Source organism: Trematomus bernacchii, unplaced genomic scaffold, assembly GCF_902827165.1.
Source record: "Trematomus bernacchii unplaced genomic scaffold, fTreBer1.1, whole genome shotgun sequence".
NCBI lineage: Eukaryota > Metazoa > Chordata > Actinopteri > Perciformes > Nototheniidae > Trematomus > Trematomus bernacchii.
The window spans coordinates 1765799-1792751 of NW_022987771.1; the positions used below are offsets into that span (position 1 = coordinate 1765799).

The 26953-nt window shown below is 42.4% G+C and overlaps 1 protein-coding gene across 2 annotated transcripts in view; it reads left to right on the forward strand.

Moving 5' to 3' along the window:
* Window positions 1–26953, forward strand: part of adgra2 (adhesion G protein-coupled receptor A2) — a 39085-nt gene that overhangs the window by 3787 nt on the left and 8345 nt on the right. For both annotated transcript variants that reach the window (XM_034148688.1, XM_034148689.1), the window contains 5 exons: window positions 14484–14555; window positions 24777–24848; window positions 25766–25837; window positions 25929–26000; window positions 26530–26693. In XM_034148688.1, the coding sequence (XP_034004579.1) occupies window positions 14484–14555; window positions 24777–24848; window positions 25766–25837; window positions 25929–26000; window positions 26530–26693 (452 nt within the window). The remainder of the gene's footprint in view (window positions 1–14483; window positions 14556–24776; window positions 24849–25765; window positions 25838–25928; window positions 26001–26529; window positions 26694–26953) is intronic.

Consider the following 26953-nt stretch of genomic DNA (forward strand, 5'->3'; position numbering starts at 1 on the left):
AGTGTGGCGGCAGCTGTGTTTGAATGGATAACAGACAATAGAGCGTGCAGTGGCAGTCTATGTGCGAATGCGCTGGTGTCTCCTAGCCTGTGGTTTTTTACTCGAGTCAAACCGAACTCCACCCTCTGAGTATTTGGTTGTCATCGATGCTGGTGACGGATGGCTCTGGTTCGGTGGGTGCCATCGTGAATGCGTGGGCACAGATGCTCGGGCTGGGGGGGGGGGGGGGGGGGTGGGGTCAGCTCTCTCGTCCTTGGCCTGATGCCCCCTCACCCAAAAGCAGCTGCAATGCAAGACAGTTGCTCCCTGCCCTGCGCGGGTGCACTTGATCCCAGTAAGTCAATGTCTTTGGCTGGTAGTCAGGGGTTCAAGATAAAAATATTCCAAGTAGGCTTGTAATATTTTGATCAGTAAGGGTCAGCGTTGTAAAAGAAGAGTCGTAAAAGTTCCAGTTTATTCAGGGGCTTCTTCTTATGAGCTATATTTAATAGACTTATTTGAATTCCTGCTTTAGAGTCAGATGGAGATGGTGACAATTCTATGAGGCATCAATCTTCACGCTCAGCAAGAATGCAACATGTCAAACTACTCCTTAAGTATTTTAGATGGGGTTATTTAGGAGCCTTAAAAAGAGAAAGATAATCATGAGAATGTTTTTAAAGCATATCTTACTCCAATGTAGCTACAGTACACAACACAGTTTAATCTGCCAAGAGAACAGTTCAGAGGTTCAATGTCTAAATAATTTATAGTCAGAACTGTGGAGATTTTCTGTACTTTCTCCATGGAATAATTTACAGATCTCAAACTAAATAACCCTGACCAAGAGTCACGGATGTCTGCTCATTTTGTATCTGACTCAAATCGATGTGCTTTTATGGTAATTGTTGAAACTCTGTGTAGTGTTGTTGCGGTTCTTGGCCAAGTCTCAGTCCCTTGCAAAATATATCTTTGATCTCAATTGAACAAACCTGGTTGGCTGAATAAAAAAAACACGTTTCCAGATAACCAACCGTCTGTTAACGTTTACTGCATTTGATGAGTTTATTCATTCAAAGGCATCTCACCTCATCAGTATCATCGATTGGCTATTTCGAAAGCAGCCTCCCTTTTAATCACCGTTTTATTTCCTGAGTCACGTCTTCGGTCTGTTACTTGTGGCCCATGTGTGGACGGATACCAAAGGGCCAGCAGATGTGTCGGTGGTTTACGTTGGGTCTGTGAGTCAGTATGTGTTGAGGCGGGAGTATGTCGATGAAACATCCTAAACAGTCATCTTATCGGGCTGGGAGAATGCATGGGACCCCAGGCCATTCCTGCAGCGATGGAGTTTATTTATGTGGATGAAGGTGTTGAGAGGAGGCGGGGGCGGGCTCTCCTCCGCACATGTTAGGTGGGGCAGTGGTCAGCAATAAATCAAAAAAGCAAACAAAGGCCTGACACTGGATACTGGGAGCTTCATACTCAGCTGCAGCACCTGCCAATGCCACACAAGTCTAAGTTTTACTGTGCCCTTTGAGGTCAAGGGAACATGACCGGATCACAAGACGTCTACTTTGCGCCACTGTATTTGCGTTCAAATGATTAATGACTATTTCATTTATCACCCCGTCGTGTTTGTTGATTATAAGGCTGCAATATTTCAAAACCGGGCGAAGGAAATGTGTTGTTGTAGTAATCTCATACCCCCAAGCGGCTTTTTGTTATTTTAGTTTTTCCTTTCTCGTCGCTCTCTTCTTATCTTACTCCAAAAATGCCTGACTTTGACTTTTCTTTGCCAGCACTGACTTCCCTCTCCCTGCGTCTGACCACAGTTCCTGCTTTGGGTTCACAACACATGGATACCGTCGGAGATAATGGGTGTCTATAGTGGGAATGCCTGTGGCCTGAGTGTGTGTGTGTGTGTGTGTGTGTGTGTGTGTGTGTGTGTGTGTGTGTGTGTGTGTGTGTGTGTGTGTGTGTGTGTGTGTGTGTGTGTGTGTGTGTGTGTGTGTGTGTGTGTGTGTGTGTGTGTGGTGTGTGGTGTGTGTGTGTATGTGTGTGTGTGTTTTTTTTTTATATGCTTCTTCTTGGAAATAATCCAGGACAAAAGTTCAGCCGTCCACTGGATTTCAAGATTTCACTAACAAGTACTCCTACTTACTTTCTGATTACTCATGGGTAAACATATTTACTTCAAGTATTCAAGTATCCAAACAACAATAGAAAGCACAGAGCAATCTGTAATTCAGTATTTGGTCTTATGAAAAAATAAACCGTGTTCTACTAAACTACAATTCCTATGAAAATGTGCCAACTCTGCAAAGTAGGTACTTGAGATATTGTTGCGTAAATCATCTGTGATCTCTGCTGTCAATAGTTTTCAGATTAATTGGAATTAGTGTTTGTTAAAGGCAGCTTGAAACAAACTATATTGAACTAAACCTCAATTGAGTAAATATTGAATTAGGTTTGTAACAGAACATTTGCTACTCTTTGGCTCTCTGTAGGATTTAGTTTCAGATTTTCGGAAAGGAGCCCGGCGATAGTTGGCTAAACTTAGCATGAAGACATTGGAAAACACTTAGCCTGGCTTTGTGAAAAGGTATCTCCAATTGAAACCACAATTTATTGTTTTTACACAATGATTTATGTTATTATTTAACAAACTGGATACAACATGTTACTGAGAACATTTTAGAGGTGCTCGTAGATATGGTTTTATCTTTGAACAGTGCCATTTTAGCTACCAGACTGTTTCAGAGCTCAGAGTTTAACTCAAATTAATGATTGCAAAACTACTCACATATCCAATCTTAGTTTTAGTCCACCCTTATAGATTGTGGCTACTTTTCTCAACTATCGAAATGGCATTTAAACCAATCAACGACAAATCATCTTCGTCATTTCTCTATCATCTCTCCGAACCATTATTATTGTTGTTGAATACGCTATTAATGTCACGTAGAACCGCAAGATATTAAAAATCTGTCACTACATTTCTTTTATCCATTGCTTATGTAAATATGTGTTGGTTTACTGACCCAATCAAAGGGAAGTCAGTTATGAAATAAAGCAATAAGCTTTTATTAAATCTGGGTTCATGGAGTCAACCACTGTTCAGAGATACAGAATGAGTTATTCCTTTAGCTGAAATCAAGTGAATCTTTGGAAAGCATGTCGGTCTACCATAGTTTTTAATACGTGCGGCATGGTTGTTTAATAAATGCTTGTTTGTTCTGGTGTTGAAACTGGTTGACATGCGGTCGTGAGGATTAGGTCGATGTGGACACTGATTGGGATTCTCAAAACACCACAATGACACAGAAATAAAATAAAAACAACAAACAAAAACACAACTTCCTCACAGATGCGTGTCAAAAAGACACCGTGAGAGTATCTGGGGCAGAGAGATTGTAGCCAACCCTTTGTAAAAAGCCTGATTTCCCAGCGGTCTTTGCTCGGGAGCAGAAAACAGAGGCTGGTTATGAGACAGAACAATGAGACAATGTTAGCCAGGCATACAGCGCATTCCACTCACTGTCTGAAAAGGCTAAATTCACTAAATTGCCTCATTAAATGTGTAAAAACGCTTAACTGACTGGTGTGTTCCCGTGCTGCAGCCATACACTTTCCAATCTGGTCGACTTTGACTCTTCTTTGACTCTAAATATTGCAATTCATAATTTATTGCAGCTTTACAGTAAGGCGGCGGTATTTCAACTCGTGCTCTCTGGTTGTTAATATTCATAGCAGCTACTTGTTTACAATTTAAAAGGTCACTGTCCATCTTAGTAAACTGTGTATAGAAGGACATAGACAAGAAATAAACATCATGAATATTTCCCGTTAGCACGACTCCATGAATTGTCCAAAACTCAAAGTGGGGGCTCATCCTCTCTTTAAGTGGGTGATTTGTGTGTGTTTGCCTGTGCACACACACACACACACACACACACACACACACACACACACACACACACACACACACACACACACACACACACACACACACACACACACACACACACACACACACACACACACACACACACACACACACACACACACACACACACACGGGAAGGGCGTGCATGGCCACAGCTCTCAAAATAGTCTCCGGTCCTCCCCTCTCTAATTAGAGACATTTCAAAAACCCCGATCTTAATTTTAGACTAGTAGCTTTTGGACCACTTATGCACACACACACACACACACACACACACACACACACACACACACACACACACACACACACACACACACACACACACACACACACACACACACACACACACACACACACACACGGAGTTAAACGTACACACTGAATGTATAAATAAATCTGATAGGTCACACACTTGTGGATCTAAATCTGCACGCACGCACGCACACACACACACACACACGCACGCACGCACACACGCACGCACACACACACACACACACGCACACACGCACACACACACACACACAGCCACAGACCACAAAGCCATACTCCACGGCCCAGCCTGGTAACCCAAGCACGTTGCAGGATACTCTATAATAAGTGGTTGCACATATCAAATGCACAAGCTCCCTCCTCATAGCCTCGAGTCAGGAAAGTATGATAATAAAGCAAAGTAATGCAAGATTGTCCACGTACTATAATTATCAAGCTTATTTATTTATCGCTTTAACATGCATGACAAGAATCTCTTCCCCCCCTTAGTGTGGCTTCTCTCTCAGTGTTTGGATTTGCTTAATCAGGGTCCGCACAATGATTTCACCAAAAATATTTTGCATGCAATTACATGGATGCTCCTTTCCATGACAGGCGATAAATGAGGCTTGTAGCTTGGCAGTGTTCCCTGATGGCTGCTACATGCCCTGCGGTGGGCCAGGCACAATGGGCACATTCACATCTTCACATGCATTTGCTGTTAAAGTGCCTGTTGTGCTCCGAGGCATTTGGTCTCTCTGCTGCTCTCAGTGAGGTGATTCTCTCTGAGGACGGACTCAGAGAGCAAGGGGCTCCCGGCACCGCTGCTTTAGGTGGCTCTCCGTCTTTCTCTTTTTTACAGCAAAAGGGTTAAGCTTTTTGGACAGACCCAAGTGCTGAATAGTGCGGCGCAGTCTGGAAGCCTCTTATAAAGTACTTATTGTAACAAAGATGACACAGAAACCTCCCAGTCTGAGAGATCTCTCTGCCTGTGTTCTCTTTCATTCCTCCTCTCTCACCCTTCCTCTTCTTGTCTCTGCAAAAGTGTCCATTAGCCAGAGAGGGACTGAGAGACTGTGGTTCACCTGATGCCTGGCACACAATATCTGTTACTAAATCGGACCGCTGAAAATTGAGCTGGATCTTTTTCATACCATAAAATGAATGAATGATTCATCCTGTCAGCGAGAACAGTAGCAGATATATAATATTACATTCTAAACATAATCAAAACATCTGCTCCTTATTCATTGTATTTGAGTTGTTGGACACACAAGTGACATTTTTACAGTTTTATTCTTTTCCACAGCCTACTTCTGAAATTACAATTTACTTTCCCAGAACTATAAACACAGAAAAAGCCACATTTAGTCCGGCCAAACCTCTGACATTGGAGACAAAATGTAACACTCAACCAAAAACATGTTATCTTGCATCTAAATTAATCTGCATAATAGTTACTCGCCTTGGATTACATACAGTTTCTGCAAAACTCAGACATGCTACTCAATAAGTAATAACCGCTATAATGATTCAGGCAATTTAGGAAAAAATTAAACAATTTTACCCTTTATGTCAAACAACCTGAATACACATTAAGTAAGAGTATAAGATATGCATTTGTTTAGTATTGGATTTCAATCATGATTCTTTGTGTTCACTGTCCACCAGCTTTTATAACAATGGAGACATGCATTCAATAGAAGTAGACTAGGGGAAATTATAATTATAAGACCCTTTTTTTATCATACTTGTTATACTGTGTATGTTAGATACTTGTTTCTCTGCTTTCAAAGCAATCAGCATTCTTCTGGCTTCACAGAACACATTATGACATATCACAGTACATAAGCACAAGTGTAAACAATTACATTAATGATGAATCAATTTTGCTGTTTTAGTTTCATGTTGCTGATAGTTTGCCTCACTGTCGCCTACTATGTCAAGTAAAAAATGTCTTAAAGGTCCCATGTCATGGCCATTTCTACTGATCATAATTCCATTGTTGAGGTCTACTAGAATATATGTATATTGTGCAATTCTCCAAACTCATTGGTTTTCTCTGTAAAGTATGTGTATTCACTCTCTGTCCTAAACGGCTTGTTGGAGCTCCTGCCCCCCCCCCCTCCCTGTGAGCCCAGTGTGCTCTGATTGGTCGGGACGTTGCGAGGCTCGCTGCTCAGTGAGCTGGCTTACTGGTGTGGTTTCCGGGTCAGCGAGACAGCGCGAAAGTCATCCTGAGCACACACAAACACTCACAGCCGAAGTAAAAACAATAAGTGTGGCTTGATATTGAGTAAGAAAAAGGTTTATAAACGCTGTGAGCATTTCTCCGCGATCCCAACTCGTCTATTACCAACCAGGGAGCTCTATGCAAGTCAATGGGACTCCCTGTTAGTTGAAAATGTACGCTAAAGGTCCCCCCACTGCGTTTGATAGTGACGCCAAGGGATCCTGGTGTGTGAGGAGCTCCGCGGATTGGTCCATTTTGGTTCCACATGACGTCATGCGGTTCCCGGAAGAAACAAATGGAAAAAGAGAAATCTCCAACGAGGCGTTCTGGGGCAGAATAGACAGGTCTTTTCTGTGTTAGAGTTTTACTCGCTACAGGGTGTACTTTGAGGGTTTTTGACTCTACAGACCGTTTACATGCATAGAAACCTTCATAACACACAAGGGGACGGGTAATAACCGGAAAAGCATGACATGGGACCTTTAAAGATACACACAGTTCTTTTGAAATTCTACAGTCATTGTGAAAACTTGTAGTTATGCACCATATACACAAACTTAATGCGTGTACCATACACACACACACACTTACACACACATCCTGTGACATGCCGTGACCCAGAATTCTCGGCCACTAATGAAGGTCAACACCAATTACTGCAAGTCTGTCGCCACGGGAGGAACTCAGCGAGGGGGTTGCGTGTAAGTGTTATACTGCTGTCTATCACTGAAACACAAAGGACTTTCATACAATTCATCTCTTAACTCAACTTAATTATTCTTCATAGTGTGGGTTTCACTTATATGTTCTTTTTAAAGCAGGTTTACCTGAGACATATATATGCACTTTACATATAATATGTGATGTTTTTGACCCCAGACTGCATTATTTTTGATAGAATTAGATGCTGTTTTATGTGACAGCTTATGTTTCGTTTTGCTTAACATTGGACTGGAAACAGGGGGAAACACCTCGCCTGGATCTCTAACAAAATCCTGCCACTAGCAAATCAAAAGCTTTCTAGTTAACACACAATAACTTTAATACGTATAAAAACCCAAGAGTTAAAATATGTTGTGGTTTTATGGAGAGTTATTTTGGAGGCTATTTCTTGGCTCGGGCTAAACTAATTGTTCTATTGTTATATATATATATATTGATCTAACTCACAGCAAAACGTGAATAAACAACTCAAACAATGTTTATCACTTATCATGTAACACAGGTATGATATTATTATCCCTTCGCTCTGAAGTGCCCTCAGCTTATTACTGACTGAAAGAGTCTTTGATTGAGGCCAGCTCCGTGACTGAGAGGTTAAACTGCGGTGTAACGTCATCATGGCTTCTGATCTATTAGACCTGGCATTTGGATTGAGTAAGCGGCCTTTGGAAAACATGGTAACAGCCAACTTAAGTAAAACTCTTCTTGGTTCAACCACAATATTTTGTTGATCCACTCTGTCCGTACTCATTATTGCAAGTGCGATGAGTGTGATGTGTATATAAAGAGAAATGCTGCCATATCCACTTACTGTAGCTCTCCTCTGTGAACAGCCAATATACTTGAAATGCAACTCTGGCAAGTGGCTCAAATGGAAAGCAAAGAGGGAAAATGCAGTAAAAAAGAATGCTGTATAGAGTGTTCTCGGCTGTAACATACACAAATTAAAGTGCTCACACAATGCTGTGCTGTTAGTGTAAAAGTGGATAATCGCATTGCCTTTCAACAGAATTTAATTACCTCTAAGGAAAATTCCCTCAAGGCTAAATCATTTTATTTTTGTTATTTATATGAAATGAAGCACTGCTGTGACAAACACCAGCGTGTGCATGATCAAGTCAGCATGCTAATCAAAGTGGGCTTAATTCAATAATGAGACTCTCATTGAAAATCGCTCTCATTATCTGGCTCCCATTGGTCTCCGAATTGAGACTGGATTCACGCACCTCTCAAGGGATCTTGTCTTTCACCCGGCGTGTGGTCCTGGAGGCTAAAGGCCCGGACACACCAATCTGACAACAAAGAACTGACACAGATAATCGGCCTGGTGTGTCCGTGCCTTAAGAGACCCTATGCAAAGTGAAATGATGTTTACACAGTGACACGGGTTGTTTTGACTCTCTTTAAAAAGATTAACCTGCGTCTCTCCATCTATGTTGGCCGTGGAGCGGTTGATTAACGCTCGGGGGGGGGGGGGGGGGGGGGGAAATGAGGCAGATCGTCCAATCAGCACTCTTCATGTTGTTTCAGTGGCCAACATCCTGTCACACTGCAGCAGCCCCAGGTGGTTCACTTGGTGATGCTGCAGGAGGACCAAAATAAAATAAAATAAAGCTATAAATCAATACATAGATAATGAGTTCAGGCAGCTTAGCCTTGAGATGATTTTTTATTAAATATAAATCCCTCCCTAAGTCCTTTACTCTGTTTGTGGTTTGCTGTAGAGGCCTGCAGCGACACAGAGCTCGCTGTCCAGCCTGCCTGCATGTTTAGAGGGCAGCAGAGGCCAATTGGAATCAGCACTTTTTATTTAAATGCATCTCATTCATTTCAAAATGCCAAACCAGGACGGAGCATTTCCTGTATATGCACCCCAGTAAAAACAACAACACAGGAGCCTTGTAGGGGGACGGGATGAAGGGTGCAACGACTTTAACGCCAAACCTGCAGTGCTAATGGTGCAAACAGGACATTACATTTGTGTTTGCAGCATTCCACCGGTGGTTAGGAAAGGTGGTTTTTGTATCGATGTCCCTCTGCACCAGGTCGGATCTGTTGAGGTGAAAGGACTGTTCAGCTGCTCTCTGTGTTGGTGCTGTGCAGGAGTTTACTTCAACAATCTAAAACTGTAACTTAACATTCTAGAATTGTAATGTAAGATTCTAGAATTTGTATTCAACATTCTAAAACTGTAACTTAACATTCTAGAATTGTAATGTAAGATTCTAGAATTTGTATTCAACATTCTAAAACTGTAACTTAACATTCTAGAACTGTAAATGAACATTCTAGAATTGTAAATGAACATTCTAGAATTGTAATTCAACATTCTAGAAATTTAAATTAACATTCTACAATTGCTTTTAAAGCATTCTAAACGTAACCATGTGGGTAACTGAGCACCAATCGTCTCTGCTCTATCAACCAGTGAAAACCAAGCTTATTCCTTCAGGTGGTAAAAACCATTATAAATAAGTATTTTTAACCAAATAGCTGTATTTGGCAAAAATATGTCATCTCGTAACCTTTTGGGTTGTTGGTGTGCTTCAAAAAGAGGTTGAAAAACACTGCTGTACACAGCACGTCAAGCCTTCCCAGCTCCACCACAGAGATTCCTCAGTAAAATGATCGTTTGACAATGACCCCAAACCAAAAGCAGCTGTAAGAAGCATGTTTCTTTAGACAGACAGTTTGAGTTTACATCACACGCAGGTACTCAGCCCCCCTCAAAGACCTGAGGTAGCATGTTACAGCGAGACTGCCTTTCAGTTAGGAGTCAGGGGGAAAGTCGGAAGTAAATCACTGAGAAAATAGGATTTGCGACATGCTGTCATGCCCCTGTGTGGCCCTCAAAGGCTTTGTGGGTTTAGGAAGCAAATTGAGCAAACCAACAAAGTGAGTGGCACGGTGCAGGGAGGAGCCGCTGCGGTTTGCTAGACAAGACTCTTTGTATGCTTTTAACTTTTTCACACTGTCACGAACCAAGGAAACCATCATCGTACAGGGAGCCACGTCCCATTATACTGACACAACAAGCATATCAGTCGCATTTATTCTATTTATTTTATGAACAATTCATTTAAATTACCCTTAAAAACCTTGCATTTCTTACAATATATTTTTGTTAGTCAACACAAAAGGTTTAACGATGCCTTGCAGCATATTGTTTTGGATATTTATCTGCGACATAAAGTTGATGCAGGGGAGTTTTCATCAGGTTTCATCAGGTTTCAAATATATTAAAAGATTGCATTTTTGCTTTTTGCATGCTGAAAGAGGAGCATTCATTTTCTGTTAACACAAGATAGCGTTCCACTTTTTTGGTTACATAATGCTATAATGTCACTTTCAGAGCCATGCCATGTCTTGCATTGTTAGCAAGAGTAAATAATAATGTGTGTACCTGTCCCTAATTGATGTATCCTTGGTAAATTCTAACTATTCCAGGTTTAATGAAATTCAGGCCGTTAGTTTTCTTTCATCCTGTTGATATACAAACAACCCAACATAAAACATAATCTCCCCATTGAAGTTGTAATAGGTTTGTTTGTACTCACATTCATTCCAGACTTCAGGGCATTATAAACCACAGATCACATGAAGTGAAGTGTGGGTTTATACATGTGTGCTTCCCATATGTACCCTGGTGTATCTGACCCTGTTTAACCCCTCTTCCAAGAGGACACCACACATGTGAAGGGCTGGTGTCTGTGCTTCTGTGTGACCTGGCTCTTTTCAAATGACCTCCTTGCCTTTTGATCTTTATGTAAATCAATTAGGTGAAATGCGTAAATTGGATCTCGGAGCCTGACATGTGGCCCTGTTTTAAAAAAAATTGTTTTTATTAAATGGATTCAATTAGCCTGTCTTACTTCTCCGAGGCCTTTGTGGTCTGAAAGGGTTAAGTGCATGACAGATACCATCCGTAGTCTGGATTTAGTTATCACATTGTTGTGGCTTTAGCATATCGTTTATGGCTCTTGAAAGCAGATAATGTCAAGCTGCCATATGATCTGTCTCTTATGGCAGAATAGAGGATCCACTGGTTTACAGTAAGGCCTCAGGAGCAGACGTTAGGCCTCTGAGTAGCGTTGACTTTTATGATTAGGAAGCTACATGTCAGAGATTGAATACACTGAATGGCTGTGGACTTCGACACAAGTTCACTTTCACAGAGTGGGATATGTATTGGGGTTGAAATGTTTCGGAATAATACTTGAACTCTCTGAAGTCTCTATGTATTAATGATATATAATGAAAATGTTGTGTTTTTATTGTCTGGTCCCCTGTTCTCAAGCTTCCTATATCGGGGTGTCCCATTTCACGTTTCCATTATGCGTCTGTATTTGTATTTAACTTGAATAAATGATGACATGAAGCTGCTCATCTTCTCTGCTTGTTAAGCTCTTCGTAACTCCGGAGATGAGATGATGGCCTCTCGTGTGGCTCAGCTGTCACCTGCCTCCGGACACTGCTCCATCTGTCTGATGGCTGTCCGGGAAGTGCTCTCTCTTCAACCCCTGACCTCCTAAACCGGGATCTGAATAAACAGCTAATTGGCTGGGTTTCCTGTTTAGCCTGATGGGAATGGGACTATTTCTGTCTGTTTACAGAGCTCTCTCTATTTCTCAGAGTTGTACGTTCTGTATTGTTTATGAAAGAACAATGTCCTACACTACAACTGCGCTCCAAACATCAGGCTCTGGAGATTATACAGTAGTGTCTGCGTTCCTGGAAATATACGTCTTTTGTTGTCCGTGGGAGGGTTTCAGTTAATCCGTTTTGTGGTCTTTGTTTATTTGTGAAAGTCAGCTTTCAAGTCCTTGTGTACTGAGTAGCGAGCACATTGAAATACCATGTGTTGAAATGTCTTAACTTGAGACAAATGAGGGGTATTGTGTCAGGATGCCACATGGGAATTTTATGTTTTACCCAAATGTGCGTGGGCAGAACACACACATCTGTATAGGTTTTAAGATGCCAATCATTACATACTTTTTTCTCCTAGATAATAGCAGGCTCAAGATTTCTGCACACACAAACACGTTCACTGTTTGCTGACTAATAGCTTTTTTCTGCATGGTAAGCTTAGTCAAAAAGGAACTCTCTGTATCTAGCTGTCTGTCTTGAATTAAATGGCTTGCTTCTCCACCAGATGTGACTTTCTCCTCTCCTATCTGTATTGAATTATTCAGGCTGTTCCGGATCTTCTGTAGTTTTCATCTCGGGTCTGCATTCAGTTATAGAGGAGATACTGTGCACAAAGTCAAGTAGTTAATGTCCAGGAGTCATAGGTTCAAATACAGGCTACAACACGAGAGGACTGACTCTGCTCTGATCTAAAAAACACTTTTGAAAAGTCTTGATCTAATAACCAGGATGTGTTCCAACAATTCAGTGCGGATTTGTGAACATGACATGTTTTTCATTTAGGTTCTAAAGTTAGTAAGGCTGTCAATTTCCGAGGCTTTATGTTTGCAAATGAGTGTGGATTTTTGTGAGATGATTCATATTTTCACAGGAAAGCCTAAAATAAAGATGACTTTGGTTTAAACTCTAAGTGAAACATTCAGAATGGCCTTCCTTTCAGTATTATAGTCATTATCAGTGGAGCAGCTCTCGTCTCTTGATTGCAGCCCCGTTAAAAATACATTACTCTGGTTTCTATTTTTAGTAGATAATTGTAGGAATATATTGACTTAGGTGCCCAGGATAACTGCAGCAGATGATGATTTACTTTCCATGTTGGCTTTCCTTTTGTTTGCTCCTTTTCTGTCTTCAAATCGTCCTGGTATTATGGCTGTCAGTCAAGTTATTTTGGTGAAGAAATAAGGCAGGCCAGTTTGTCCCTGTATACAAAGAGTGAAATATTCAATCTGGTCATTAAGTGAGTTGGAGGGTGCCGAGCTGAAGGCGGTGTTTTTATTGATGTGGCAGGAAACGGGGGGGGGGGGTGCTGACTGCTGCTGCTGCTGCTGAATCTGTAAATCTCGCAGACTATTCACAGTCCGCTCCCACTTTTAAAGGCGCGCACACAGTTCCACTCTCTCGATTAAGAACACACTTAATGTTGCAAACAGCCCGTTAAGCACCATGTGGTGGAGGCGAAGATGATGTGTAACTGAAGGGTGTGTTAATAATGGCGGGCTGTCGCCAGAGCAGGGCCCCTGCTGTACCCTGAGCTCTGTGGGGCGGTGCTGAAAACATTTAACTTTGCCTCCGGAAAATTCTGTTCGTGTTCAACAAATCTGCAATAGCAAAGGACACATTGGTCTTGGTTGAATATTGAAAAAGTTGACTTTAAGCACTTAGACAGGATGCAATTACTTTTTTTAATATTTTGGCAAAACCACAGTCTTTCCACAACCTCTCCCAAGTGCTTTGGTATTTTAAAATTAACAACACATGGGATGTAAATGCATATCCCAGTCTCTGGTGTCAACCTTAAGTGGGCCCAACCATCCACCTCAACTTCCTCTATTCCACTTCTGTACACAAGGCTTCAAACACACTGATGCTCTTTTCTTAAACTGTCAGAACTGATAAGAAATGTCACCATGCATCCAATGAGTGTTGAGCAGGTGTGAAGAAAACTTGAAACAAGTGATTGATGCCATTAACGCAGGAAACATGTTTACTAAGATAATAAATCAACTGAGAAATCATGGGGGGTTTTCTTAGACCTCTATACAATCAGACTTCTTCTTGAAATGTCCCCCTGTTGGGTATTAGAGAGAATACAAGTTGAAGGAACTTCTGCAATTGCTTCACTTTTTTTATACCGGAGGTTGCCGTCTGATCCTAACTGACTTTGACAATTGCAAGTCCCTCGGTGCAAAGTGATAACTTGAAATATCTATTCCTGTGATTCCCTGCCAAACAAAGCAATCTCATCTTACTTCCAGTCTGTCCCATGGACCTCTGCCCTCAGGTCTGATAATAGTTTTATAAACCAAGAAATGTGCCTGTAGGCAAAGTGTTAACTAACATGGCATGTACCGCCATTTGCTTGATGTGGAAGGACATCCTTTTGATGTTAAAGTATATGCCAAATGATTATCAAGATTACAGCTTCCCTCTTAATCTTGATGTCCTACTATGTCCTTCACCTTAACTTGAAACATCTTAAACTAATGTCTCTGATCATGGCGTGTGATTGCTGCACCAAGTGGACATTTCACTGGGCTTTCATCCTCCGCTTGTGACCCCTTCACTGTGTGTTTGGCTAAACCTGAACTCTCCTTCAGCCCTGAGGCTGATGTCCAAGATATTTACTCAGTACTGTTTTATATACTTGAGTTTATTCTCAGTGGGAATATTTCTAACAATACTGTTGTTCTTTTTCAGGTTATTGAGCCACAACAAAATCAGAGTTCTGAGAAATGGCTCCTTCTTTGGTCTTTATGCTTTGGAGAAACTGTAAGTAGCCTGCTGATTTATCATACTTATGCAAAACCACTTCTGCAGATGCTTCAATGTCTTGTTTATTCTGTACCAGAGATATATCTTTTATGCATCCGGTTGTTATTTTAGCTTGCCTCTGGGCCTTTAGGGAGAAATACGCATCGAGTATCAGTAAGATCTCAGCAACTCTGTGTGTTTCTATCCAATGATGGGCTGCTGTCCAGAAGGGAGGATGATACACTCTGGCTATCACAGAGTTATGTTGAAAAGCTCATATAATTACACTTCAGGCCTTCATTATCAGGTAAGTCCCACTCCACTGGACAAGATAAGGGAGGTGCGCGTTGGCAGCTTCGCCTGCGGTTAACAGACCGTCTAGCCAACCCTAGTATCATCGTAATCTCTCTGAATGAGGTGTGAGACAGAAGATAGACAGGATCATTTATAGGGAAATTTAAATGAATGGCAGACCTGGTAAAAAACAGGAAAGTAGGAACTGTTGCTCACTATGAGTAAAGAGTACAGAGAAGCTCTCACGCTAACGGTCTGTCTGCATGTTGGTCAGTCTACCACTTTGTTCCAGACCTAAATATCTCAACAACTCTTACATGGGGTGCCACAGAATGTGCTTCTAGCTTTCATGGACCTACTGTATTTTGATCACCTGACTTTGACATAACATGACATATTGGGTTTCAAGAGAAATGGCTTAACAGCTATTGGATGGAATTACTTGGTACATCCATTCATGGTCCACAGAGGATGAATTAAATCAAGATTAAATGTATTAAATATCTTTAGAGATATCGTAGCGTTTATAAAACACTACCATTGGGTCAAAACTTTGATTTGTGCAGTTCTTTTGGTTTTTGATAAGTGCTAATTATTAGCAAATGTTTTCATGCAAAAATGTTGAGTATACTTAACACCAGCATGTTAGCATTGTCTTTAAATCAGTCTGTTAGCATTCCCGTTGTGGTACCGTAGCTTGGTGACATTTGACTTGAAATACAGATAACAAGAGAGACATCTGACAGTGTACAGTGATGGTTAAAATCACAGTACGCATGATAATATGTATTTTGATCAGAATTACAGTAAACACAGTCAACACTGGGCGTTTCCTATCTACAAGCTTCTGCTCCTTGGATACTCTGACGTGAGAATCACAACTTGTGTGTTTCCCACCAGACACAAGGTGTTATTTTACAGAGCATCCCAGTAAAGCTTTATAGCGTCCTGGTAGCTAACAACACACATGGATCCGCTTCAGTGTGGATACTGTAGTCTGGCAGACATACTTAATTTGTTGGGGAGGGGGTGGGTATGTTGTAGGGATATTAGTTCCACATGCCACTCAGAGCTGCCACCCATGAAGGTTACAAGCTTCTCAAAAATGTTGAAAGAAAGACAAATATGGTAATTTGTTGCAGTTGTTGGCTTGTTATTATGTACCTGCTGGAGCTTACACCAGACCTGCCAAATTTGCTGAGATTGCTATTTTTATGTCTGCATTTGAACTCCATGGGAGAATAGATCCAAGGCCAAGTTCTCGCCTTAATTGTCTAGCAACAAAGAGGCTAATAAAGCTGTTGACAGGAAGACAATACAATACCCTGTGACTAAAATTGCTTAGGAGGATAATTAAAAGTAAAGCCAAAGAAGTTGCTTGAAGTTTTTGATGTAAATCGAGCTGGTGTTGCTTGTTTTTGTAAGTGCCGAGAGTGTTCCCCGTAGCGCCGTAGGGTCGCTGGGTCGGGTAACCTGAGCTTACCCACTAACTGGCCCTTGTAGCTGGAGCAGTGATAAAACTAGCAGGGGGCAACAGGGTGGAGCTTCCATGCAGGCTCGTAGCTAGAAGACCTGTGAGAAAGACACAGAACAGGCTAAACAAACCAGCACACACACACATACTTATTCTCTTGGCGCCTGGTGTTGAGGAGAGGACAAAACGTAAATCATGCAGGCCTCATTTCACTCCTCTGCCTCAACCTCCTCTGGCTCTCTGACACACAGCAGTGGAGGTCCGCTCACTCACTCACTGACGTCTTCAACCTTTAATTGAGCCTTGCACAGCTTATAATTACAACTGAGCTCATGGTAAAATGTGCTGTCTGATGCGAAAAAGTGCCACATTGAAATTCACCGTTGCTGTGATGGAAGGGTGAGTTTACGGTAAAAGGTTTGGATGTGAGATTTCAGTTTTGTTTTGTTTCTCCGGGTCCTCTCATTCTTTCCAGTATGTCGTCTACATGTGCTAATCATTTGGAGCAGTAGTGAACAGTTACTCATATTATGTGGTCAGTGCTGTAATCAAAGGCCGGCCCACTAGGGCTGAGTAAACACACATCAGGGAATAAGACTGCATCTCTTCCCCTATGTGACAAGGATAAACACAGTCTGCTCCCTGACTGCACATGCTCACTCTCACTCTCTGTTGTGACTCCAAGTGTGCACTGAAGCTCTGAGTGTGTTTCCTAGTATGGGCACCCTTTGCTTCTTGTCCAGTCCTTTCAAATGGCTCTGGTTCTTCTCTCAGGGCCACTCACACTAGACTATCTATTCAGACCTAAATGTAGTCTGATCGGCTGTTGTTGGTGGTGGGAGAATACAGCTCCAGGGCAGGCCACCCTCCTCCAGGCCTGGGCCAGACAGTGCAGCCATCTACACAGTTAGCCCTTTCATTGGGACAAACCTCCCCAAAGCCACTGTGCCTTCATAACCTGCCAAACCACCCAAGTGCAAAGGAGCAATTTAGCCTTGTTTGTCTTTGCCCTTTTACTGGACTACTGTGTTTGTGTAGCTCTTTTTAAATATGCCTGCCATCCAACAGCTACATTTGGATGTTGGAAATATCCCTTTTTTCCAGCTTGTGGGGTGCAACACCATTTGAATCATACCTGGTTTCTGTGTCAGCGGTTGCTATATGCAAAATAACTTTCCAACACGCGATCAGGCCTTCGATACTGTACCTCCATCTTTCTGATGGGATCTGACGCTGGCAGCCCCGCTAACGAGCCGGGACCTTTATGAGTTGTGGACAGATCCCAGCAGCCTGTCCTGCACGGATTTGAGGCGAGGTAATGAGAATAATGAGCAAAGAGAGGGTCGAGCCGGTCTGGCACTTGTCCAAGCAGGGCCCCATGCACCATGGGACACAGGACAGGCAGGCAGGGGCACAAGGGGCCCCTCATTACCAGCTCTGCTCACCCTACAGGGAGAGAGGGAGCAGGGAAGGAGAGCAGAGGGCAGCGATGATGATGGATGAGGGAGCAGCAGGGCGCTCGCAGTGAACAGGTCTGGAAGGCAGGAGAGAGTGAGGCTTGTGGTTAGGACTGGTTAGAGGCTCCAAGGTGTTGGCAGCATGAGAGACTTTGTCAACAAGGGAGTCTGAAATGATTCCCTACAGTATCAATCTACCTGACATGACTGTACTTTTACTTCTTGTTGCACTGCAGGAGAGTATGCACAGGCAATATTTGTGTTTGTGAGCACTTGAGTCCATCATGCTGACGTGCCAGACTTAGCCATAAATGCTAATTTTCTTCTGCAAAAGAACATACAAGAGGACATGCGCACAATAAAACATATCATATAATAGCCTATTATAAAAATGTTGACTTTCAGCAGCAGGAAGTAAGGAGTTGTCATTTATGCTTGTAAAGGAACAAGAGTTAAGGCAAGTTTGCGCTTAAACCTGCGACCAATAATAAGACTCACAGTGCATGATATTGTGCAGATGTTGGATATCTTTAGGAAAATGTCTGCATGATAAAACATATATACTATTATCACATTAAGAATCCATAGGTCAATCCATTACTCTCTTGCCTCGATAGTATCTGTTTTACAAAAAGGGGAGACGGGCCACTCAGTCTCTGCCTGAGGCTCTCTGAAACCAACCTTGAAATCTCCTCTGCCATTCTGAGCAGCCGGGGGTTAGGAAGTTGTCCAACTTAAACAACTTTACCATCTGACGGAGGGGAAGTGGAGCCGAGATGGCTAAAGATGGTATGGTGGCTGGGGAGAAAGGGAGGGAGAGAAGGAAAGCTCTTGCCGTTTGTCTTCTTATATAAATCTGAGATTGTTTTTCTTAGTGGGAGATTGATGTTATTTCCACACAGGCCAAGCAAATTACATTGATGAGTAAGAACAAAACCGAGGTGGGCAGCATGTAAAAACAGGGGATAATGTGTAGACATGGCTACGAGACCCTCTGTCTAGACCAGTGTGGGTAAGACAAGGTTCAGATTGAAGCAGCCCACCACTCAAAATAGAGCTAAGGCCAGTTATGGAGGTTACACATACATACTAATTTTTTCCTCACAGAAAATTGAACATTTGTGTTAGCATGTTTTGCCCGCACACGCCATTAAGTGGCCCCCGGTTAGGCAACAGTCACCTAATGAGAGTGCATGACATTAAGAGGTGGAGCGGGTGAGGAAGGGGTTAAGCGTGCTGGAGAGTGGAAACAGAAAGGGGGGTTGCTGCTGGAGTTGATAGACTCCAGATGTGTCTTTCAGATAAACTGAAGGAACGGGGTGTGTTTGTATTGCAAGCCTAGCTCAGTCGTGGCTCTGGGGGTTTATTGAAACAGCGAGCGAGCCCCCTCATAAGCCCATTACCAAATTGTACGGTTTATATGCCAGTAACTCTCTCTCACACACTCATACGGCAAACTTGATATGGTTTCAATGGCATTTTCCTTCAGAGGAACTTGAGCTTTTCCAGGACGTACTTCCCCCCACTTCCGTTTGTGTTTCTTTTCTGTTTTATTTTTGCATCTCCCCTCTCCCAGCTCACTGGGTCTCTCGCTGTTCCTCCCCCTTCCCACTCGATACATGCTGTAGTCCACCTACTGGAGGAAAATTCTCTCGCGGACATGAGTCTCCGCTTTCATTGATCATTTGAATGAAAGGCGTTTGACCCTACTTCCATCCCAGTTACAATGTGTACATTGTTTCAACTCTCTGGTAACTCATTGTTAAAGACGTCGAATGAGACGTTGGGTCTTTCACATCAATTGACTCAATTTGACAGAATCGAACTAATATAATTTGATAAATGTTAGTTAGATGAGTAAGTAAAAAACTAAGAAAATAGTGGCCTTTTTTCTCCTCACCTCTGACCCTGAGAATCTGACACATAGTAAGATATCCTGCGCGTCCCATCAAAAATAATAAGTCTTTTTTTCTGCACGCTTTTGGACTTCATAAAGATCAATAGGGCTGCAAAGCGGGCATTGCCTTCTTCTGTCGTCCGGTCCAAAAACTACAGTCAGTACCAGACCGTGGCTCCAGAGTTTCCTTTGGCACAATAATCTCCATCTCGTTTTACTGCACACTATAAAAACATATAATCAATTTAGGGCATTTAACAACTCAAGCAAAAGTGTATATTTCTATTTCTGTGCCGTTGGATACACAGTTTATGTTTCCGTCAGTAACGAGCAGAGCTGAGGGCTCTCTTGAGCCATAATACACTCATGATGGTCAGGTGGTGATTGTTCAGGTTTGACAGGAATCAAAAGTATGTGTGCAACGGTTTTTCAAATGACGGCAGATTTATGAATGTACTAGCCTCTATTTGCTGCTTTAGCTACATGCCAGCACTAAGAAATCCAGAGAAACACTGATAACAAGTTGATGAGGTATACCCAATCTTAGAGGAACCAGAAAAAAATAAAGAAAATAATCTGGGGAAGGGGCAGCAAAGCAGGAAATTAGTAGAAAAACAAGAACCGGCAGATCCCGGTTTCCTGTTTTGGGGGGAGTACGTTTGGGGCCTGTGTTACAGAGCCCCTATTGTGAGCAAGTGTGTTGAGGAGTCTGGAGGTGGGGTCTGCGAGGCCAAACACAGGGACGTTTTTGCCCAGTACTGAATCCCCTTACCCACCTGCCCCTCCCTACAGGGGAAAGCTAGCTAGTAAAAAAAAAAAGGCGAAAAAGGAAACTGTAAAAATAAACGAGCAAGGGCCTCTGTGCTACAGACGCCAACCAGACAGGAAATGACACGCAGCACAAAAATGGTCTCCACTGACCTCTGTCAGGAACCGAGGTGCCTGTTATCCCTGCGTACTTTTTCTCCACCAGAGCTCCAATCCCTCAACATATTTGTTTATCTTGTCAGGGAATTGCCTAATGGTTTGCTACAAGAAATAAATACAGTTTAAGAATAAATAATGGCTCTGTACTGCCATGTCTTCCCATTAAAACAAATTCCAGGAACAGGAAATTCTTGATTCCAGTCTGGCGATAATGAGTGGCCATTCCCTGGCTTCGGTCATTTTCCCAGCTCCCTGCGGGGCCGGGGCCTAAACAATGTCAGTGGAGCACTCCAGTCCCCATGGCTGTGCTCCTGATAATGGAGCACTCCACGTCTGAGCGCTTTACAGACCATGTCTTCATTATTACCCTCTCGATGCCCTACAAGCACGTCGGTCCTCTCCAGGCTGCTCATCCCATATCCCCACAGAGAAATTACTCTTCAGAACGGCAGAGGACCAGCCCTATTGATCGGGAGGAGTTTTGGGGAGGGGGGGGGGGAATGTCAGTCGCTGGTGTTAGTCCCAGCGGCTGCAGACAATGGCCTCTTCTGCGCTAAAGTCTGTCACAACCCCATCACACAGGCCACATGTGGAGAAGTGGATAAATCACTGCCCCCCGAGGTTACAACGCTACATTCTAAAAGGAATAATAACCTGTCAACACCAACCATGTAGCTCCTTCTGAAGATAATGAAAAAGTGACATCTACAAGTTGCAACTTTCAACCTTTTTAACTCTGATACAGTATGTTCATGCTCAGCAAGCGTGAGGCTTTGAAGTATTTTTTTCTGTCTCCGCTATTATCCTCTTGCTCGGTGACAGATGTTGTCATCAGTGTGGAGGCCACTGAGCTGTGAAGTTGTTGTCAGGGAGGGCTCTGTCTACTCCAGAGGGCACACAGACAAGTCATCGCCTGAGAATGAGCTACTGGACTGTACTGTAGGTTGGAAATAAAGTTGGAAATAAATCTTAGGGAGTGGGCGAGTGGCGCAGGGCTGCAGCCCAGATTTTGCCTGGATTAGGGTGTGGGGCTAAGCACTTGGCGTGTGATTCAAGTCCTGTTGACTGTGGTGAGCTCCTCAACATTCCCCAGCTTGGTGATAAGAGAGAGTATCAGAAGTAGTGGACTGCTGATACTCCTCCGGCCAAAACACACACTGCGCTGTAACCTCTCATGCCGCGGACACAGGAGAAGACTTCAGGAAATGCTTAGGTTTGAAGTGAGATTCAAACCTAAAAGTGTGTGATCACTTGTTTTTCTATTGCTAGATGACTGCTGTTTTTCACACTGGGTAACACGTTTGTCTCCAGAAAGCTTGAGGTGCTTAAACACTATCATGTCATGTGCCTCTCAGTTCGTTTTATTGGCTGAAAATCTCTACTACTCAGTTAGGGTCATGCATTTTGCTTTAGGTTACTGTAAATATCCAAAAAGAGAATGTGTATATATATATAGCCCCCTTCAACACAAGGCAATTCAAAGTGCTTTACTACAGTAACTAATTTAAACATTAAGGGCATTAAGAAATAGTACAACAAATTCACATTATAAAATGAGATTTTACAAAAGTCCTTAAATAGCGAAGAGAATAAAATAAACATAAAACAAGCTAATATAGAATAATACAGGTATAACATACAGTACCACAATAAAAATGACAGTGCAGTGTGTAAGATATTAAAATGTATTTGATTTAACTGAAAGCAGCGACAAACAGAAAAGTCTTCAGCCTGCATTATGCAACGTCTCCAATGCAAGGTCTCCTAAGGACAGCAACAGCAATGCGGTGTATGTGTGTATGCTTGTGCACATACTGTTCTGTTCTGTCTGTTTAGAAACACAACACATGTTTACAATTATTTTCCATCAACTTACCATGTACTAGTTGATGCTGTGTGATTATAGCCTTGATTTTGTAAGGTCATTTATATGTAATTTAGATCTACTTTGATCTGAATCAAATCTTGAATTACAATCATGCTGTACCATTATTAAGAGTTTAGGGGCCTAACGTGAAGACAATTACCCTAAAGGAGGCCAAACATGTAGCCTACATTACCCACAATTCAACGCCATCACCAACACTTTGATTGGAGATGTGGGTGTTATGCGGTAGCGGCTAATGTAGCCTTCGATGAGATAAAGGCAGTCAGTCTTGAAATCTGGTCATGGATTCTTTAAATTACAGAAAAATGTCCAACTGTTTTGGACGTGATGCAGTTGATCATAAATGCACTTATTTTAGTGTGGATTAAGCAGTGTTAAATATAAGGTATCACCATGTCGGCAGATCATTTTAAAAAAGGAAAACATTCCTTTTGAATACTAGAAGCAGATTTGAATCATTTGAAGACACAAGGCGTGTGTGTATGAGTGTGAAGAGGACAGACAGACAGGGAGCGACGGTCATCAGAGAGGAAATAGTGGGCAGTGCCTCGTCTTTCAGCGCCGCACTAATGAGTCCCGGGACACACAGATTGGAAACAGCAGTATTGTTCTCAGGTCCTCAAATTCCATACAGCTCCTAACACACAGAAACACATTTACATGTACAGAGATTAGGCCCACACACACACACATACTGGAGAGTATTCTTTTTCTCCGTCAAACACATTCTCCCGTTTGATTTGATTAGTGAAATTCAAACAGTAAGCTGATTTTTTTTTTGTATTCCTAAAATAGAAATGGAAACGTCTACACCTTTTTAAAAACCTGTGAAGTTGTTGCAAAAGTGACAAGCTGGCATGCACTCAAAGAGCTGGGCTGTCTGCTCTCAGACATACACAACAGACCTCAGCCTTTTGGTCCGGTGCCAGATCTTTGCTCCATCATTATAACCTGTCTAGCATCCATAAACCAGATATGAGCGATGGCTGAGCGAGAGCGTGGACCAACAGCAAAGCCCCTGACCTCTGACTCTGTCCCAGCCATACCACACTGTCTGCTTCTTTACTGGAAGTCATTTTCTAAAACAATTTTCCTGCCCGAGTTTGATCAAAATAGCTCATCTCTTGGAAAGAGGACAAGACAATGGTTAAGAGATGCCTGAGGTTGTACATGGTGTGAGGCAGCGTGGTTCGAGAACAGCGCTGACAGATCATTTTGGTGAGAAAAAAGGACCAGAAAGTCCCCTGAGGTCTTGCCTACCACAGTGGTAGTAGTGATTTGGACAAAAATGCAGCCGCAGCATTGATGCTTTTGAGCCACTGGAAGAAAACCCTCTTCTGTGACTTTTTTCATGCTGCAGCAACAAGGATCGCTTTCCAGCCCACATCGACCACGTCCTGTCGATTACCATCCATATCCTGACCTGCTCTAACCTAGATATTCCTAACTTGCCAATAAAAACATCCAGGATTCAAAATGTAAATGATAGGAAGAGCACCTGGCTAAACAGAGGGCAGGAAACATGAGTGGATTGTAATCAGATCTAGAAAGGTAGATTACGAACTGAATGTTTGTGTTTGCAATGACTAACACTAAAATGTAAAGAGTCATTGTGAAACAAGCTGAACATTGACTAACACTTTTAGATTCCACATATTTTATTTAGTTGAGTATCTGCATTTGGCTAGCTTCAATCCCAGGTGGCAGACGGGATAAGATTTCCTATCTGTTTGCAGAGGTTCCCTGCTGTGTCCCACTGGAGGAGCCAAGTTTAGGAAATGTGTCTTCACTCTTCAAGTTAAAGAAGTCTCCTTTCGACATCTTGGTGTTGAAGCAATAGTTCAACATTTTTGGATATTTGTTTATTTGGTTTCTTGCTGAGAGTTAGCTGAGAGGATCGATGTCAATGTAAGTATGAAGCTGCAGTCTGTTAGCTTAGCATAAAGACTGAAAGCAGGAGGAATCAGCTAGCGCGCCTCTGTTCAAAGGTGGCAAATAGGTGAATTATTGTTTTTACATTAAGTCTTTTAATGGATTAAACAACAAACACCAAGTGACGGGTTTATATAGAGCTTTAGAGGTGCTGGTAGGCAGGTTTGGTTTCCAGTCTTTGTACTTAACTCAGCTTCTGCCTCCAGTTACAAGATAACCATACATATACAGTATGGGTTTAAATATTGTCATTTAACTCCCAAAAAAGTGTTGCTACTGTATCCAAATGTATAACTATTTGTAGAGACATTTCAAAATCATCCCTTTAGGCTATGCATTTTCTTATACCCCTTATGCTTGCTCTCCGCAGGGACCTCAAGCACAACTTGATCAGCACCATCACGCCCGGAGCCTTCCAGGGCCTGTTCGAGCTCCGCAAACTGTGAGTAGACGTCAACAGAAGTGAACCGAAATCATAGACACAGGGATGGGAATGGCATGAGACAAATGAAGGAAGCAGGGCAGTTTTTTTTGTTAAATGAGCAGCATTTACAGAAGAAAATGGCTCACATATCGCCTCGTATATATCTTAAATAGATACTGTTTTGGCAGCTCATGGCAGATAACATGGGTTATATTGAGCTCCTGGTGTCAGTGTGACAAAAAAGGCCTCCTTCAACAAGTGTTTTTGCTGATCCTTGTGGGGGCCCTGCATTCTCATCTCTGGTTCCTACCTCCACCACCGTGGAAACCTCAGGGCCAGGCAGAGGTTTCTCACACGTCAGTGAAGCGACTGTTTGCGTCTTTGGACACCGAGCTCTGGTTTTGGCGTGGGTCGTTCTTGGTCGTCTGTGCTGCACCGCGTGACTCCCCTTCCCTCCTCCCCCTACTTGTGTTTTCCCTGCAAGGTCTGGGGCTTCTCAAAACAAACAGGGGGAGATAAACACATGCTCTGGACAGCTCTCTGCTGGGTAGTGTCAGAGGTGCAACAGAGCAGATCCCTCTCTGGCTGTGGCTATACATCACACTCAGAGGTGGACGGCAGTACAGGGGCCCCGCTTTCACCCCATCACTGATACACTCTAACTGGGGTCCCATGTGGAGATAAGGGAAAGTGGCAAGGACTGAGGGCATGATTGTTTAGAACATTTCTAACTAAGCTTTCTATTAGTGGGAAATAACTTTGTATTTTAAAACAAGAGCAGAATGGTAGTGTTGCACAGTTTTACCGGAATGTCCTTTGTGTAGTGTTTGATCTGATATCACAACAACAACATGCACAAGAGACAAGATATCACAATCTGTTGAGTGCTCCTGATTTAAAATGAACTCAATTCCTTTGTCTTTTCACATTTCTAGCGACCTATCCAACAACCGAATTGGCTGCCTGACTGCAGAGATGTTCCAGGGTTTGACCAATCTCACCAAACTGTAAGAGTTAAACTGATACCATAAACAATACGAATCTGCGTTGTTGGAAAGCCATGGAATTAAGTTGTTTATATATTTTTTGTACTGATAGGAACCTCTCTGGCAACATCATATCGACTTTAGATCCAGGAGTGTTTCAGGAGCTGCCGTCCCTCAAGCAAGTGTGAGTATTAGAGGGCAGTGGCACTATACTACAATAAATCCACTCTCACAGAAAACAATCTTTTATCTGAATAGAATAATAAATAACGTAGAAACAATTTTGTTTATTTAAAATGTCTTTTAACTCAAGCCTGTTGAAAACTCATAAAAGCATTCAAGCAATGATAATTTGTTCCGCTTGTATTTATTTAGGTTAGGATATTTTCTTATACAATTATTTGTAGACGTTTGAACCAAGGCAAAAATAAATTGGGAGATGTACAGTATCAGATTCTAAACATTTCCGATTTGATCAAACATGTTCTTGATTGTAATACACCAAACTGCTATTTATTGCATCAAACAGTCAATTTATCTCAGGGTGACAACAACACATATGTTATATATTACAGATATATAGTGTTGTATTCAACTGAGAATTTGGTGTCACTTAACAAATAATGGTATACATGTGGATCCTATAAAGAGCAACTACCCATAAGCCAGGTGGAGTGAAAAGTAGAATAAATGACCGTCACTTCTTTCTACAGAAACTTTAACTCAGACTACCTGTTCTGTGACTGCGGGTTACGCTGGGTCCCGGGATTCTTCCGCAGCAGTTCAGCCCGGTTGGGGGACGAGACCCTGTGTGCCTACCCAAGGAGCCTGAAGGGAAAGCCCCTGCGTGGACTGAGGGAAAGCCAGCTGAGCTGTGGTGAGCGCCCAGCGTGAATAAGGCAGTTCACCACTTTGTTTCAGAGAACATTGGCTTGTGTATAACAATGACAGCACGCTCATAACAACCGTTTAAGATCGTTCGTGTATTTTTAAGATTTAGTGCGCCAAAAAGGGGTTAAAAGAGATCAATCCCAGCAGCTCAGCAGGAACTTATTTCTAAAACTATCAGTGAGCCGTGTTGACAACTAATCCTGTGGGTTTAATTTATGAATTGCTGCTGCCTGCATCCAATCTTCC